Source organism: Sparus aurata, chromosome 10 (genome assembly GCF_900880675.1).
Source record: "Sparus aurata chromosome 10, fSpaAur1.1, whole genome shotgun sequence".
Classification (NCBI taxonomy): Eukaryota; Metazoa; Chordata; class Actinopteri; order Spariformes; family Sparidae; genus Sparus; species Sparus aurata.
Genome location: NC_044196.1, coordinates 22,349,627 through 22,368,259, shown reverse-complemented (window position 1 = coordinate 22,368,259; position 18,633 = coordinate 22,349,627). Strand labels below are relative to the sequence as shown.

The 18,633-nt window shown below is 41.4% G+C and overlaps 1 protein-coding gene across 38 annotated transcripts in view; it reads left to right on the top strand.

Moving 5' to 3' along the window:
* The window catches only part of ank2b (ankyrin 2b, neuronal), a 202,296-nt gene that overhangs the window by 177,848 nt on the left and 5,815 nt on the right, over positions 1-18,633 (top strand). For 28 of the 38 annotated variants that reach the window (XM_030430603.1, XM_030430602.1, XM_030430594.1 and 25 more), the window contains 7 exons: positions 307-384; positions 520-651; positions 714-884; positions 1,023-1,257; positions 2,235-2,295; positions 17,705-17,788; positions 17,884-18,048. In XM_030430603.1, the coding sequence (XP_030286463.1) occupies positions 307-384; positions 520-651; positions 714-884; positions 1,023-1,257; positions 2,235-2,295; positions 17,705-17,788; positions 17,884-18,048 (926 nt within the window). The other 10 variants (XM_030430629.1, XM_030430627.1, XM_030430625.1 and 7 more) reach the window with 3 other exon arrangements.

Below are 18,633 nucleotides of genomic sequence, written 5' to 3'. Positions count from 1 at the left end.
TAAAGTGTTTTAAAGATCTTTAAACCATTGCATGTAATGCCAATATTCCTCTAGTTATTGAAACGTACATTTCTTAACTATAGTACCACCACTTTATCATGACTATTATATACAGGCATTTTATGTACTTGTTTTAGGTCACAATTTCTGAATTCAATGTAATGAATCCCCCCCCCCCCCCAAAAAAAAAAAAAAAAACTGTCAAGGAAGCCAGTGAAGATTTTTGTCAATTCCTTTTGTAAATGTGGTTTGATTTGGTATACCTTGCGGCTCTGACCGCTCATGGCTGTCTGGTGGTATTTACAGTAGATCCACAGGATGAAGCAGAGAGAAAAGAGCAACGGTTGGCCATTATAGCTGACCATCTGGGCTTCAGCTGGACAGGTGAGTCAAATGTTAGTTGCAGTGATCAAGGTAGCAAACTTAGAATATACATCATTACTTAATGTTTGCTGCCAAACATTTCAAATGCATAATTGTACCATCGAAATCATTACTGTAATTTATTTTCCTCCATAGAGTTGGCGCGAGAACTGGACTTCAGTGAGGAGAGGATCAATCTTATAAGGATTGAAAACCCCAACTCACTTCAAGATCAAAGCCATGCCCTTTTAAGGCTCTGGGCAGAGAGGGAGGGGAAGAGTAACACAGGTAAGTGATGAGTAGGACACAAATGTCTCAGAATACAATATTTTTAAAAATGTAAGTTTTAGCTCTGTTGTCTGTGTCACCAGAAACCACACTGATCAAAAGACTGACTAAGATCAACCGAATGGACATTGTTCACCTCATTGAAACCAAGATAATCAAGTCCACTCAAGACGAGACATCATCACATACCTATGCAGAAATAGAACGGACAATAGCACTGGATCATAGTGAAGGTATGTGATGCAGATGTTCAGGCTGTTGTTATACGTTTATAGAAAGTTTAATTTATTAATTCCCATTAATATACAGACTTCTTTTTAACAACCAAAGTACGCATCTTTTCTGTATTCTTGCACTGTATCCTCTATCAGGTTTTTCTGCCCTTCATGAAGACATCGACAGCCCCAGGCCAGGCAGGCGTACAGAGGCCACACGTAGGAGTCCAGGCTCAGGACAAGAGGTGCCCATTGTGTCAGCAGAGGACCTGTCTTCCAGTTTGTCATCACTTCATGAGACAATGGGAAGATCAGAGACAGATTCAACAGCAACTGGCCTTCTTAGAAATGCCCAGAAAGAGAAACTACAAAAGGAGATGGAGACAACATAGTAAGTTATGCAGGAAATTCATACAAGTGCTCAAAAACATACCTGCACATGTCAACATTGGTCATTTTAGATGCTTACTTGTGTGTTGTATGACTCAAAAGATGCATTTTAAATATTTCCTTTAATTATTATAATTAAAAAATAATAATTTTGACGAATTTCTTCCCTTTAAAAAGGGGTGGATTTTTAGATTTTAGTAAGACTTAAAGGGGCAACTTGTAAGATATGGCCAGATATTTATTTTCTACACATCAACATTCTGAACAGAATGTGAAACAACAGTATTACTGTTCTGTCAAATGCATCTTTGTAATGTGATGTAGAGATGTTTACTGAAGTTAGCATGCTAACCAGCTAGCCCCATCTCATAACCACTTTATTACATTGGACAAATGACACAAGAAGTGATGGTCCAATAGTGAGATATTCTGATAGTGAGAAGAGTCGATAGCTCCTTTGAGGTGTAGTCCACTACTTATAACAAATACATAAACAAAATAAACTCATACAATGTCAAGAAAGGAAACAGAAAAATATAACTGCACACCTCCTGAATTTAGGATGAGTGAACACACCTTATCACATGTTGCTGATGTCTAAACTGGCATCCGTCGTCTCAGATGGAGCTCGTTTTCAGTCCCAGTCTGGTCTCCAGCTTTGTTATGATTCCATTGTCTGTGATCTCAGGTGGTGGTCCAGGCTTACTCTGCTCCCCACTGAGCTACTTGCTAACAGCAGCTAGTCACTACACCCACAGATAGCTACAGCAAATAAGATGGTAATCAACAGTTAGTGGTCATGCTGCTGCCTATAGTCTTAGAGATATCTTTTTGGCCATTTCTTACAAAAGACACCTTTAATACATACTGTGTTATCATCGCTGGTTTTATGGAACATGTTAAGTTTAGACATAATAATAACGAAGGAATACTCTTCATACCTCATGCTGAATATTGAAAACCTCTTTTTTTTCACAGCTCATCACAAAGAATTTATGAAGAATTGACAGACACGGTACACACAGGCAGTTATAGACAAGTAAGTCCTTTCTTCACATTGTACTGCACTACTCCCTACAATCTCAGATCCCATCTGACAAGCCCTGTGTACAGAGGTACACCCATGTTAGACACCCAGATTACCCCACCAAGTTATCCCACTGTTGAACCATGTGATGATGAAGGTCCTGCTGATTGTGAGGGAGCAGAGGGTGGAGAGGAATGGAGCTTGGAGTGCCTACAAACCATCCATTCTGAACACAGTGCCCATTATTTGTCACCATCTCCTTGGCGAGAGTCATTCAATAGCTCTCGAACAGGTGTATGCGAGAGTCGACCGTTGTCTATGACTGACTTTGGGGATAGTTTGATTGAATGTGATCAGGCTGAGCAAGACTTCAAGAAACTGTCTATGGAGCTTTTGGAATCCAATGAAGTCTCTGAAAAGTTTTCCTTTATACAACAACCAGCAACAAGTGAACAAAGGCTTCAGCCTGAAGAGCTAACTTCAGATGCAATGACAGAATCCATGCAGGCCAAACAAATGGACAGAAGACACCTGGATGAAGTTTCACATCGACTTTATAAAGTCCTGTATGGATATGATGTTGACCTGATAGACTCAGATGGTGAGAATGTGTCTGTGGTGCCCGAAGACATAATTCCAGCTGAGGTCAAGAAAGATGAAGTTGAGGGAGCTGCTACACAAACAAACATTAATGAAAATGTGTTAAACCCCATCTTTGACATTGAACTTGACCATGCCTCAATTTCAGATGACCTTGATCTCACATCCATTCATGCCATTAATCAAACACAGGATATTACCAGTCAGGCATTAGCAGGTCTTTCTGATATGAATTGTACCAAGCCAGAACTCATGAGCTCGGACAGCTTTATTCAGGTGTCACATGACTCAATTTGTGAACAGACAGATGCTCATTCAGTAAATAATGCTTTCTCAGTTATACCAGGAGCCGAGTATAGCTTTGAGAAACCCCTGTCTTCCATACAAAATGAACCTGAAAATGAGGTTGTGGATTCTGTAAAGTTTACACTAGACATTGAGGCATCCAGGTATAGATCCCATTTACCGGAATCCACTTCTAAAGCTCTCTATGAATGTCCTAGCTTATTTTATGATGGATCCTCTTCACCTGAATGTGTGACCAATGCAGCAATATTACTGACAGAAAGTAGGGCCTCATCGCCTGAATCAGCGTCATCATTAAATGAGCTGAACCTTCTTGCACCTGATTCTCCAATACCTCAGTTTAGGCCTTTGTCTCCCCTACCACCTGCTGTTTTTCCATGGGAAAATGTTGATGTTGAGCCTTCAGCCAGGGGGCAACCAGGAGGGACTTATATGCTGTTAACAGCAGAAGCAGAGGAAAGACCATTAACACCAATGGTTTCTAATAAAAGACCATTTGGAAAGCCAGTATCTTTAGGCAGCGATTATAGTAATGAGGGATCAATCTCACCTCAATCGTTAACTTTCAATATAGAAGACAGAGCATTATCACCCGAGTCTATAATTTTAGAAGCAAGACAGTGGTTTTTTACATCCTCTGAGCGTTTAACTCCATCTCCTGATTTCCATGAGACAAGACCATCATCTCCTGAATCCTTTGGGTCTATCACTGCACATTGTCAGCTTCCACCAGACTCCCCTGTCCCAGAATTTAGACCACTCTCTGAGATTTATACTACCTGGCAAAGTAGATTGTCATCACCTGAGTCCGTGTCATCGCATTCGGAATTTGAAACACCACTATTGTTATCAACACTTTTTGAAGACAGGCCAACATCCCCAGAATCTATAGCATCTGTGAACAAATATAAAGCATTGTCAATTGATTCACCTATACCTGAATTCAGTCAGAACAGGCCTGACTCAGCTGTTGTAATGATAGGGGAGAGATCCACTTCACCTGAATCTGTAAGCTCAGTTGAAGAATATGGACCATCACTTAACCATGAAGACAGAGCTTCATCACCTGCTTCAGTCGCATCTGGAGATGAATCTGAATCTGTTTTACCTGTGGTTGGACATACATCACCCTTCCCTGGATCAGTTGAATCTGCAGAGGTAGAGTGGGATTCCATACCTGATGATCATAGAACATTGGATTCTGATACACAGAGCAAACCATCAAATCCTGTGGAATTAGTGTCTGAGAGTGAAGATGACTGGGTTGTTATATCGTTGTCTGATATTGAGGAAAGGCCACTTTCGCCAGTGCCTGACTACAGTCCAATGTCTCCACAATCAGCAGAGGTAGACATTAGAGCACCCTCTCCTGAATCAGAAACCCTCAATGAGTGTTTATCCCCAGATTCACCCCTACCACAATATAAGCCATCTGTCCACGATGCTGTTACTATAAAATGTTGTTCATCATCACCAGAATCTGAGTTGTCAGATACAGAATATGAGGCAATGCCATTGCTTTCATATTTTGAGAATAGGCCATTATCCCCAGATTCTAGTGGTTCAAAACCAACGGGAGCTACAGTTTTTGTAGAAGAATGTACTGAAAAGCCATTTGGAACAGAAACAAACATTCATCTAGAAGAGTCAAAAACTGAAGAAAAAAATCTTCTGAAATTTGATGAAGCTGAAAATTTCAAGACTCAGTCAGTAGTATTTGATGAGATTCAGTCTGACAAAACCATTGTCACACCACCCTCAGGAGCTGAGGTCTTATCGACTAACTTGATTACCGAAGTATCTCATGATGAAGGAAACTTTAAGGAGCGTCCGCACAATCCTGTTTCCAAGAAGAAAAAATCTGTGAGAAAGAAAAAATCTAAGAAATCAATCACAACTGATTATGAACCTGTGCAGGATGTTACACAACATAAAAGAAAATCACCAAAGCCTTTCAATAAAACATATGAAGAGATTCTAGAATCTGATCAAACTCTGTCGCCTATTTTGCCTCTAGAAACTGCTTCTGATGCGCCGTCATTGGCATTCACTGCAAATGTCCCTGAAGATCAGCACTTATCTAGAGAGTCCTCCATTTGTGTACCTCAGCATCAGATGCCTTTAGCCCAAACAAATTATTCAGTGTCAGCCTACAATTCAGCCTATGATGTAGAGCACTGGAGGCTAATCTCACAAATCTGTGACCCTCAGTATTTGGGAGAAACCCTCATGGGTAAAAAAGGAGAGTTTCAGTGTGATGTAACAGAGATGGAGTCTTATCAAACAGAGGCAGATGTGACTGTTGAAAATGTCCCTGTTGTAGAGAAAGCTTCTTTTAAATCAGGACGTTATGAAAGATTACTTTCACCAGATTCGGAAGCCGAATATAGACCCATGTCACCACATTCGCTGTTGGTCCTAGACTCACTTAGACAAGAATCCTTCCACTCTGGGGACTCTGTGGATAGTCAGCGAGCTTTATCACCAGATTCCCCCATTCCTCAGTACCTTGCCTCTCTGTCTGGACCCTCACACATTTACTGTAGATCAGTGTCAACTGAGTCAGTACTGTCAGATCTGGAGGCTGATTTGAACATTTCATTTGTTTTCGAGGACAGACCAGCTTCTTGTGATTCAGTAGCCTCCGTCAACTGTGCACTATCACCTGAATCACCTATTGCTGATTTTAGACAGGTTTTACCAGACCCAGTTGTAATTACTAGATTGGATCGGTCTTCCTCAGTTGAATCAATAATCTCTGATCTGGAATGTGATTATTTCTCTTTGCCGGTATTGTTTGCTGAGAACAGACCATCATCACCTGATTCCATCAATGCAAATGGGCCACTTTCTACTGAGTCTCCCATTCCTGTATTTAAACAGACTTCCCTAGAATTAAATGTTTGGACCACACTAGAAAGATCTGCATCACCTGCTTCAGTTTGTTCAGATAATGAATATGCTGCTATATCACTATCACAGTTATCCTCTGACAGGAGACCATCTTCCCCTAATTCAGTTGTTTCTGGGGATGACTACAGAGGTGATTCACCGATACAAGATTTCAAAACAGGGCTGACAGAATCAGTTCCAGCTGTTGCTCATAGATCATCTTCTCCTGAGTCAGTGACGTCTGATGTTGAATCTACACACTCAAGTATAGACATAAGTATTTGCCAGCATAGACCTGACTCACCAGAGTCACAAGTACTGGAGACCACAGACAGACAATTAGGGTCGATTGGGCAAACCTCATCTCTAAAGGCAGTAATTGTGCCAGTATATAGACTTGTTTATGATGCTGAACTTTGGAAGCTCATTTTTCAAATACGTGATCCTCACTACGTTGGAGAAACGTTTTGCAGTAAAACTGGTGTTTTTGAGTATGCTGGAACAAGAATTGAGTACTTTCCGGAGGATTCAGATGTAAAAGAGGGAGACTTAGAAGATGGTGTGAAGATTGACATTGAAGATTCATCTGATGCTGATGTTCTACAACCAATGCAAACAAAAACCGAGGGGGAACAGAGACCAGTGTCAACTGATTTTGGATCAGAACACAGGCCCCTGTCACAATCAGAGTCTTTAAAAGACTCCTCTCCGGTTCTCCAAGTTATGAATTCTGAATCAGTAGTTACTATGTTTCAAGAAAGTCAATCAGCTGCTAACGCAGCATTTACAGTAAATCAGCTGATGTGTAAACTTTATGATCCTTTTTATGTAGGAGAAGCTTTTGTATGCAGAACTGAAGAGTTTGATTATGTGGAGAATAGTAAGGAGTACGGTCCCTTTGACTCAGGTGAAGAAAAGACAGGTAGGCCAATGTCACCGGAGTCTGAGGCAGAACATAGCCCTGACTCACCAGTACCTGACTATAAGACAGAGTTACAGAACTCTCTTGCTTCGGTTGACAGATATAGATCATCCTCACCTGATTCAGACGCCTCAGATCTTGAGGATTCCTCAAGATGTTTCCCTTCCCACTTTGACATTCAAGACAGACCGGATTCTCCTGATTCAGCGACATCAGAAATTAATATGAGGCCACTTTCACCAGAATCGATTCCAGAATATAGGCCTATGTCCTCTCAGTCAATGATGATGGCAACAGGATTTAGGACATCATCTCCTGATTCAACAACATCAGTTAATGAGCTCAGGACATTAGCGGCAGATTCTCCTGTACCACAGTTTAGGCAATATATAGAATCAGCTGTGTTAATTTCAGGGAGCAGGTCATCATCACCCCTCTCTGTAATGTCAGACACTGATATGTATGTTCTGGACATGCCATTTATTGATGTGCAAGGGACATCCTTCACAGCCGATTCTGAAGATGAGTTGAGGGCACTTTCACTAGATTCACCCATACCTGAATTCAGACAGGCTATACCCTACCCAGCCATTTTAAATGCTGAATATAGGTCTACGTCACCAGAGTCAGTCTTTTCTTCAGATATAGAATATGAGGATGAGCCATTTGCATTAGTGTTTGATGATCATAGACCTCCATCTCCTGATTCAGTGTCATCCAAACGTCAGTCCCTGTCACCTGATTCACCTATACCTCAATTCATTACAAGAGTATCTGAACGTTTTCCGTCATTTGTTGGGTTTAGGCAAGCATCCCCTCAAACAGGTAGATCAGGTGTTGAGTGTGCACCTTTGATGAATTTCCCTCCTGACACTGAAGATAGACCAAATTCTCCAGAGTCATTAGAACTAGAAGTTGTAGAGAGACCACTGTCACCTGATTCGGAAGCAGAGTATAGGTCTTTCTCACCTACATCACTGCTGTCAATGTCCAATTTCAGATCATCCTCTCCTGAATCAACTGGCTCTCTGAATAAATTTAGGGCTCTTTCACCAGACTCCCCTATTCCAGAGTTTAGACAGGCTCTACAAGAGGCCTTACACACATACATGGAATGTAGATCTTCTTCACCAGAGTCAGTGTTGTCAGATTTGGAAGTGGAAATGGAATTACCTTTCTCTATGTTACTTGAGAACCGACCTTCATCAACTGAGTCTTTTACATCAGTCAGCAAATACAGAAGACTCTCACCTGATTCTCCTATACTTGAGTTTAGGCCAGCTTTGCCAGTTCCACCTGCCAACGTTAAGTCCTACAGGTCATCATCGCCAGAATCGGTGACATCAGATGAAGAACTTGCTCCCCTATTGTCTCAGCCATTTGAAATCGAAGGGAGCACAAATTCTCCAGAATTGTTATATGAATACCACTGTTTATCTCCAGACTCACCAATACCTCAATACACCTATACTGAACATCCCATGTTGACGGTAATATATAGATCTGCATCTCCTTGGTCAGTACATTCAGATGAGGATTTTGACACAGATGTATGTGTCCCTTGGCTTTTTGAGGAGAGAGCAGCATCTCCTGGTTCAGCTGATTCCGAAGATGAATTTAGACCTCTTTCACCAGATTCACCCATTCCTGAATTTACAATGGCACTATGTGAATCCTACGTTTCACATGCTGACTTAAGGTCCACTTCACCTGAATCTGTGTTGTCTGATTTGGACATTGACATTGAGTCAACTTTCCCAGTGATCATAGAAGACCGACCCTCATCTCCTGAGTCCTTAGCATCTCTCAATAAATACAGCAGCCTCTCTCCTGATTCTCCTGTTTCTGACTTCAGACAGTCTTTTCAAGAGACATATGCTGAGTTTCGTGCTAACAGGGCTTCATCACCTGAATCCGACACTGCAGAAATAGAATATGCTCCTTTAATATCACAGATGTCGGATTTTGAGGACAGAGCAGAATCCCATCAATCAGGCTTGTCTGATTCTGATCTTCGAAGTTTGTCTCCTGACTCTCCAGTGCCCCAGTACACTATGATTGCAAGCACTATGTTAGGAGTAGGATACAGATCCACATCACCTGAATCAGTATTTTCAGATGAGGATTTAGACACAGATTTATGTATCCCATGGCTTTTTGAGGAGAGAGCAGCATCTCCTGGTTCAGCTGATTCCAAAAATGAATTTAGACCTCTTTCACCAGATTCACCCATTCCTGAATTTACAATGGCACTATGTGAATCCTACGTTTCACATGCTGACTTAAGGTCCACTTCACCTGAATCAGTGTTGTCTGATTTGGACATTGACATTGAGTCAACTTTCCCAGTGATCATAGAGGACCGACCCTCATCTCCTGAGTCCTTAGCATCTCTCAATAAATACAGCAGACTCTCTCCTGATTCTCCTGTTTCTGACTTCAGACAGTCTTTTCAAGAGACGTATCCTGAGTTACGTGCTAACAGGGCTTCATCACCTGAATCCGACACTTCAGAAATAGAATATGCTCCTTTAGTTTCACAGATGTCGGATTTTGAGGACAGAGCAGAATCCCATCAATCAGGCTTGTCTGATTCTGATCTTCGAAGTTTGTCTCCTGACTCTCCAGTGCCCCAGTACACTATAATTGCAAGCACTATGTTAGGAGTAGGATACAGATCCACATCACCTGAATCAGTATTTTCCGATGAGGATTTAGACACAGATTTATGTATCCCATGGCTTTTTGAGGAGAGAGCAGCATCTCCTGGTTCAACTGATTCCAAAGATGAATTTAGACCTCTTTCACCAGATTCACCCATTCGTGAATTTACAATGGCACTATGTGAATCCTACGTTTCACATGCTGACTTAAGGTCCACTTCACCTGAATCAGTGTTGTCTGATTTGAACATTGACACTGAGTCAACTTTCCCAGTGATCATAGAAGACCGACCCTCATCTCCTGAGTCCTTAGCATCTCTCAATAAATACAGCAGACTCTCTCCTGATTCTCCTGTTTCTGACTTCAGACAGTCTTTTCAAGAGACATATGCTGAGTTTCGTGCTAACAGGGCTTCATCACCTGAATCCGACACTTCAGAAATAGAATATGCTCCTTTCATTTCACAGATGTCGGATTTTGAGGACAGAGCAGAATCCCATCAATCAGGCTTGTCTGATTCTGATCTTCGAAGTTTGTCTCCTGACTCTCCAGTGCCCCAGTACACTATGATTGCAAGCACTATGTTAGGAGTAGGATACACATCCACATCACCTGAATCAGCATTTTCAGATGAGGATTTAGACACAGATTTATGTATCCCTTGGCTTTTTGAGGAGAGAGCAGCATCTCCTGGTTCAGCTGCATCAGAAAATGAACTTAGACCTCTTTCACCAGATTCACCCATTCCTGAATTTACACTGGCACTATGTGAATCAACAATGACTCACATGGACTTGAGGTCCACTTCAACTGAATCAGTGTTGTCCGATTTGGATATGGAAATTGAGTCATCTTTCCCAGTGATCATAGAAAACAGAAATTCATCTCCCGAGTCCTTTGCATCTCTCAATAAATATGGAAGACTCTCTCCTGATTCCCCTGTTTCTGACTTCAGACAGGCTTCTCTAGAGACATATCTTGAGTTTAATGTTTACAGGTCTTCTTCACCTGAATCTGAGTCAACATGTTCAGATATAGAATACATAGTTACAAGCCTAGGAACACTAGGTTATGAAAAAAGAAACCCTTCTCCTGGCTCAGGAGAATCTGGAGATGAATACCAGGCTCTGTCACCAGACTCACCTATACCTGAATTCACACAGTCACTTCATGAGTTCCCCATTTCACATATGGGCTTAAGGTCCACTTCCCCAGAATCAGTCTTGTCTGATTTGGACATTGACATTGAATCAATTTTCCCAGTGATCATAGAAGACCGGCCTTCATCTCCTGAGTCCTTAGCATCTCTCAATAAATACAGCAGACTCTCTCCTGATTCTGCTGTTTCTGACTTCAGACAGTCTTTTCAAGAGACGTATCCTGAGTTTCGTGCTAACAGAGCTTCATCACCTGAATCCGACTCTTCAGAAATAGAATATGCTCCTTTCATTTCACAGATGTCGGATTTTGAGGACAGAGCAGAATCCCATCAATCAGGCTTGTCTGATTCTGATCTTCGAGGTTTGTCTCCTGACTCTCCAGTGCCCCAGTACACCATGATTGAAAGTACTATGTCAGGAGTAAGATACAGATCCACATCACCTGAATCAGTATTTTCAGATGAGGATTTAGACACAGATTTATGTGTCCCTTGGCTTTTTGAGGAGAGAGCAGCATCTCCTGGTTCAGCTGCATCAGAAGATGAACTTAGACCTCTTTCACCAGATTCACCCATTCCTGAATTTACATTGGCACTATGTGAATCCTACGTTTCACGTGCTGACTTAAGGTCCACTTCCCCTGAATCAGTCTTGTCTGATTTGGACATGGAAATTGAGTTGTCTTTTCCAATAACCATAGAAAACAGAAATTCATCTCCTGAATCCTTAGCATCTCTCAATAAATATGGAAGACTCTCTCCAGATTCCCCTGTTTCTGACTTCAGACAGGCTTCTCTAGAGACATATCTTGAGTTTAATGCTTGCAGGTCTTCTTCACCTGAATCTGAGTCAACATGTTCAGATATAGAATACATAGTTACAAGCCTAGGAACACTAGTTTGTGCAAAAAGAAACCCCTCTCCTGGCTCAGGAGAATCTGGAGATGAATACCAGGCTCTGTCAGCAGACTCACCCATACCTGAATTTACACCAGCAGTGCCTGAATGTGTTATTGTGAATGTTGGTTTTAGATCATCCTCCTCTGGATCCACTGAATCAGAAATTGAGTATGCTTTGAGTGAGTTGTTGATGTCCATGAATTCTGGTGTTGAGGATAGACCAGTTTCTCCTGAATCAGCAGGATCAGAGGTACAAGAGAGGCCACTTTCAGTTGAATCCGTACCAGACTATAAACCCTTTTCTCCTAACGAACTGGTGTTACATGGAAACATTCAATCTATATCTCCAGAATCTACTCAATCACTTGATGAACACGAGAGGTTGTCTCCAGACTCCCCTCTTCCTTGGTTTACACAAAATGTTGATGTGACTATGACTGCAGAAACACACTTTGGGTGTTCATCCCCAGAATCAGTGTTGTCATATACTGAATGTGGTTTGGCTTTATATGATGAAAACGTCATTGATAGGCCACTATCACCTCAGTCAGAGAGGTCAGATGATGAATGTAAACCCTTGTCCTATGAATCAACAATACGAACCTTAGGCCAATTATGTACAGAGGAGACTGAAGTATCACCAGAGCCTGTTCAATCATGTAAGGAAGAATTTCTCGGGGTATCCACATCTTTAGCTGGATTAAATGCCCAAATTTCCAATGAAGCAACCTTTGATAGTACTGCTTCATCAACAGCGATGGCACCTACCTTACTTGGAGAATCAATCATCATGGTAGCTGAGTATAATCTTGTTGAGGATGCAGAGTTGTGGAAGCTGATTTCTCAAGTACGTGATCCTCTGTATGCTGGTGAAACTTACGGCCGTAAAACTGGGTTTATGCAATTTATTGGCAGTACGTTGGAAAGGAGCGTTCCAGATGATGAGCAGGATACTGTAGTAAAATATGAAAATGGGCAAGATTCCTTTGCCATAGTGCCACCTTCAGAGGTTACACATCCACCAAGTACAAAGGACACAGCTTCAACAGATGATGGCATTCTTTGCAGTTCAAGTGCACATGTCATATCCAACTTAGAGTCACCTCCACCAATGATTGAACAGATTTTGACCTCAGGGGCAGTTCCATACAGACATGCTCAATACACATTTCAAGTACCTGCCATTGAGGCACAGGCAACAGATTCTGATGATGATTGGATGGCTGTATCAGTATCTGACAGAAAGGATAAGGATGAACGGTATTCACCGGAATCTTGGACAGACTCCGGACCCATGTCCCCTGATTTAGTGATGGTGTTAGAAGCAAGAGCATCATCACCAGACTCTGTAACATCAGTCAATGAGCTCAGACCGCTCTCACCAGATTCCCCCTTACCTGAATTTACAATTGCGTTGCCAGAATGCATAACGTTCCTGAGGTCAGTATCATCCTCACCTGAAAGTGTAGCATCAGATTATATGTCATTTGCAAATGTGGAATCTCACTTTGTGGAATGCAGGCCATCATCTCCAGAATCTGCACTGTCAGAGGATCGAAATGTGATCGATAGGTCATTGTCATTAGAGTCAGAGCCTGAATATAGACCTATGTCACTTGAATCGGCCATGCATATGGCTGACAAAAGAGCGTCATCCCCAGAATCATTGCCCGAGTTCAATGAGAACAGGTCACTGTCTCCAGACTCTCCCATCCCTGAGTTTACAGTATCCTTGAAGGAGTACACTAATATGCATAGGTCATCATCACTTGAGTCATTGGTCTCAGATTCGGAGTGTGAGCTTGAGGTCACGTCATCAAGTGTTGCTGAGTGTGACAGACCATCCTCACCTGAATCTGTCAATGAGTTCAAAAAACTCTTGCCTGACTCACCAGTGCCTGAGTTTATGAGAATATTGTCCTCTTATTTTTTGGATGCTACCGACATGGATAGATCATCCTCACCAGTGTCTTTATCATCAGACTCTGAATTTGTTGCTTTACCCATTGATTGTTGGATTGATGATAGCCCGAGGCCACTAAGCCCTCAATCTGCTGAGTCAGAGGAAGAATTAGGCTTTTGTTATGAGAGGACTGACAGATTTGTCTGTAAACCCAAACTTATGAGTCATGTGACATCTCCTTTATTGCCTGATCTGTCTTCATCATTACCTAACATAAGGCCTTTGGCTACCTCACTGTTGCTAGTTCAAACTGCTAAGACAAAGCCAGAGGAAGGACAAAATACAACAGGATTGAAATCAGAAGTCTTGTCATATAATGAATGGATGCAGCATGAATCAGAAGCTGAAGGGAACTCAGCTACACAAACAACTGTTTGTGAGGAAGACGTCCAAAAAAGCCTTCCTGTGAAGCCATTGCTTGTTCAAGACTCAAGAAAAAAGACCTTACACATCAGTCCTGGAGAACTTAAGAAAAAGACGGAACGGGTAAGACTGAAAGCATGATGACCAAGCAAAGATGCTTATTTTGGATGAATCCGTTAACATGTTATTTGGATGGACTAAATAACTGTGTGGTTTGACAAACTAATAACACAATGTATTGCAGTGAAGTCGTTGAATTTGCCCGGACATTGCTAGGATGCTTAAAAGTTGCATGTCATGGCTTCACATCTATAGCTCTAAACCTAATGAGATATTGGCTGGATGGAAAAATCTGTCACTGCGGAGTTATGTGATGCTAACCTTATGAAATGTTAAGGTCAATTTGATGGTGCATACCAACCTGTGGGTTTTTGTGAACTTATTTAGATCATGTTGATATTCACTTACAGGCTCTTCCTCAGACGCCAGAGGAAACACATTTTCATTCAGACGATGAGATGCAAAGAAAACTGTTGACTGCCACAACAATGACACAAGACACCACTAAAGTAGATTTTCTGTTCACTACTAAGAAACCGACAAAATCAGTTCCACTACAACTCCCTGACCAGAGCCTATACACAACCCACAGAGCTGTTACTCCAGTCCTACCTGAGAAGACATCCTGTCCAAATTCTGAAAGATCTTATGGGTACTTAGATTTAGAGTTCTCCCCTAAGAAAGCACAGATCAGTGAGCTTTTTTCACCCATGTCAACACAGTTTCTGGTGCCACCAGATTATGAAGCAGTATTTTCAGGACATCAAACCCTAAAGGTTTCTGAATGTAGCCATGCCTCCTTGAATGATTTGAGTCCAGTGTCTCCAGTGTTCAGTGACTCCACTTCAGCTCAGGTTGTGAAGGAAGCAAACACCAAAAGAGAGTCTGAAAATCCTGAAGACTTTGAGTTTTCCCCAGACTTTGACAGAATCCTCTCAGAATTTGAGAAAACAGTCTCTGAATTGGAATCAGAGGATCCAAAGGACCTCAGTAAGAGAGCAGAATCTCCCGAGCACTCTGACTCTGATCTGGAATTCTTTGACTGCAGACAAGCCATCTCGGACTTCTCCGAACCAGAGGAACTGAAACTTGAACATGAGATTACCTATCATATCTCCGAACCCCCATCCCCAATGCCTGGGAGCAGCCCAGATGTAGGCTTCCTGAAAGAGAGCCTTCTGTACACTGATCAGCCTTACCTCCGCGTGAACGATTCCAAGCGCTTCTCCTCTGGCAGTGAAAGTCTTGGTGAATTTGCTTATGATTCAGAAGGTTCACGGGAGTGTCAAACAGAGGACGACGCCCCCGTGTGTGAGGAGCTTCCCTCCAGAGATCAGGCAGGGTATTACGATGATGATGACTTCCTGGGAAGGGTAAGAGGTAGAGCATGAGCACGGTGCTACACTGGCTGGTGTTTTGCCTGGCCAGGCCGGTTGCTGTTGTGCATCATCCGAGACTTTGAAGATAAATCACACAAGTTTGCACTGAATGGACTAAATGAGGCTCATGAGTGCTTTTGTGTGCATGTGTGCCTAAGCTGTTGAGAAAATAACACAATATAAAAAACAGTGATGAGTTGCTGTAATAAATATTGCATCATGAGTGACTGCAAAAATGCTTTTGATGTTGGTGTTGAGGTGTTGGTATTTGCAGTTCCTCATTATGAGGTTAGTGGTGACATTTAAAAAAAGCTGCTGTCAAGAACTGATCCCATAACATATAACTCTTTGTTCACATCAGCACCTGCACTTCTTTGATTTCTGCTTGTTGTTGTTCCCAATGGTGTGCAAAATATCATTTGGACATTATGACTCTATCTGTCCATTATAGGCACAGGGAAATGAAGTGACTCAAATAACACTGTACTACATGTACAGCTTTCCAAAAAAAATTACAATTGCCTCCACCAACGAGGTTATGTTTTCAACAGGATTACAAAAAACTTTGTACCTGATTTTCACAAAACTTAGATGGAGGTTGGGTCATTGCCCAGAATAGACTCCCTTAACTTTTAGTGCAGATGCGGAGTAAGGGACGGATCCAGATTTTGTTCTCACTTTCTTTAACATTCATTAACGTCTCAGGAAATAATGCATAATAAAAAATCAGGCGTATTGAGGTGGCTGGTATCTATCTATGAGTGAGTACAAAAGGGGTATTTTAGGGACCCTGGAATAGCCATGTTGACTATTTGCATTCGGGTCTACATCCGGAGATGTTTTTTTTATCTCTGTTAAGAGATGTGAAAACCTGCCCTGTTACACTCAATTGTCTCTAAATCAATCCTGACTCATGACCTGACCTGTAATCATATGTACTTCAAGCAGTCTGAAGGGCGAATGGCAAATGTCCAAATCTCATTTGGATTAATAGCTTATTATCAGACATAACAACTATGCTCAAGATTATTCTGTTGACTAATAAGGAATGATATTTTGTAGATGGTTTTGATTATGTGACTTTAAAGTAATAAGTAAAACTTCTCCAACATGGGGAAGGAGAACTGCAAAGGCTAAATGTACGATTCCACCTCTATTTAATGCATACTTTGCAGAACTATAATTTCATAGGTTTCTTCTTAAGCATCTTACCAGTGTACATCAGCTGTCTTGTCATTGTCAGTGCTATATTGTTTAGCCTGCTCACCTCTCAATATTTTAAAATCCAATCTTCACAGTAATGATCCACATAAATATCTATCTTATTGCTGTGACCCCAGTTTCAAGTTCATTCTAGGTGTTAATTGGGGGTCTGAGATTCTATGTATTTCGCACACCGCTTCCCATCCTTGCATGTTTACTTAATTTGAAAGTTTTTTGCATAACTGTGCCTTCTCTTCCTCTCACTTCACTATTTTTGTACAATTTAATTTTACACCCTCATTCCCATTTGTCCGTACACATACCTTTTTGGTAAATGAACATAAGAGTGAGGTAAGGCGAAAAAGAAGGAACAGCCAAAGTCTACAGGAGTGTGCTAGACTAACACTTTGCAGACCTGATACATTGACCCATGCTGGTTGTGTGCTGTCTCCCAGGAGATAGCAGAGGAGCTAGGTGTACTGTCCTCTGATAGCTCAGAGGAGGAGGTGCTGACCACCAGAGTGGTCCGACGCAGAGTTATCATTCAGGTAAACAAGCATGATGAAGCTGTGCAGCCACAGTGCTCTTTGGAGTAATGCAGGGTTAGTGGGTAGCAGAGTTTATGTGATCTTTGTTATTTTTCTTTTTTCTTCCATGCTGGACTTGACTTTCTGGGTTAATTGTATAGAGTGTCCAACACTTACATTTCCTTGGCACAAATGTTACTTTTTGCAATAGAGGATAGAAGGGGAGCTCTAAACTACATTGTATTTTGTCATTTACTTTCCTTTCCTAATAAATTTAATTTTTTCATTTCATGTCATATTTTTGTCTGATGAAGATTCAGTAGTGAGAAATGAAAGCCACAATGTTTTACAATTTTCCACGTTTTCGATATGGGTGTTGGTCATTCTTAAAATACTTTCTGCAATAAAAAACAACTTGTTGTTGATTGTTCCCTGCTGTGAAGTACCACGTGAATTGACAATATGTGTTTTGTCTTCTTACAGGCAGATGACCTACCAGATATCCCATCACAGACGGTCACGGAGGAGAAGTACACAGACGAGCATGGCAACATCGTAGTTAAGAAAGTAAGAGAACACTCAAAGATATGAACAACATCAAAATATCCAACATTTGCGCTGTCATCACAGAAAAGATATTTTCTTTCTGTGTTTCCCACCAGATCACACGGAAGGTGATTCGCAAATATGTGTCACCTGATGGCATGGAGACACAGGAAGTGACCATTGAAGGCTCTCACCAGGAGACAGTGCAGATCGAGGAGGGAGACACTGTCTCTAGGGTGGTAAAGAGAACTGTGCTTCGCAGTGAGGGAGATCAGAAAGAGGTTAGTGTAATAATTTAATAGCGGCAACATTTTATGATGAAAAACGTTCAGTGCTTTTAACAGTTAGAATCCTGCCATTGTTCATTGCACCTGTGGTCAGGAAGAAAGTTCTCTGCTGCATTCAAGAGTTGTATGAAGTTTGTAAATGTTGACTCTTGCCTCATAAAAATGAAACAAATTGTAAAGCTGTGGCCAAAACACACAAACATACACTTTACCTGTAACACACTGAAAATACATCTTTTAAAAATACCCATGTGGTATAATGGCAAACCCATACACCTGACAGATAAAATAAAAGCATGTTAAATTGCCAGAGTTCTACAGATGCGAATTATCTTGAAGCTATAATCTGGCACAGTTCATCAAATGGTGACATTTATGTTTGAGCTGCACACAGACCCGGTCCAGAGAACTAATAGTGATCAGCCATGCTAGCAGCTCTGTGAGGTCACACATCCAACACAATGCCCAACAATGACAAAGCTGATGTTTACCATGTGTAATGCTAACCATGTTTGAATCTTAGTTTAATGTGTTAGCATGCTACAATCCACAGTTATTATTAAAACAAAGCACACTGGA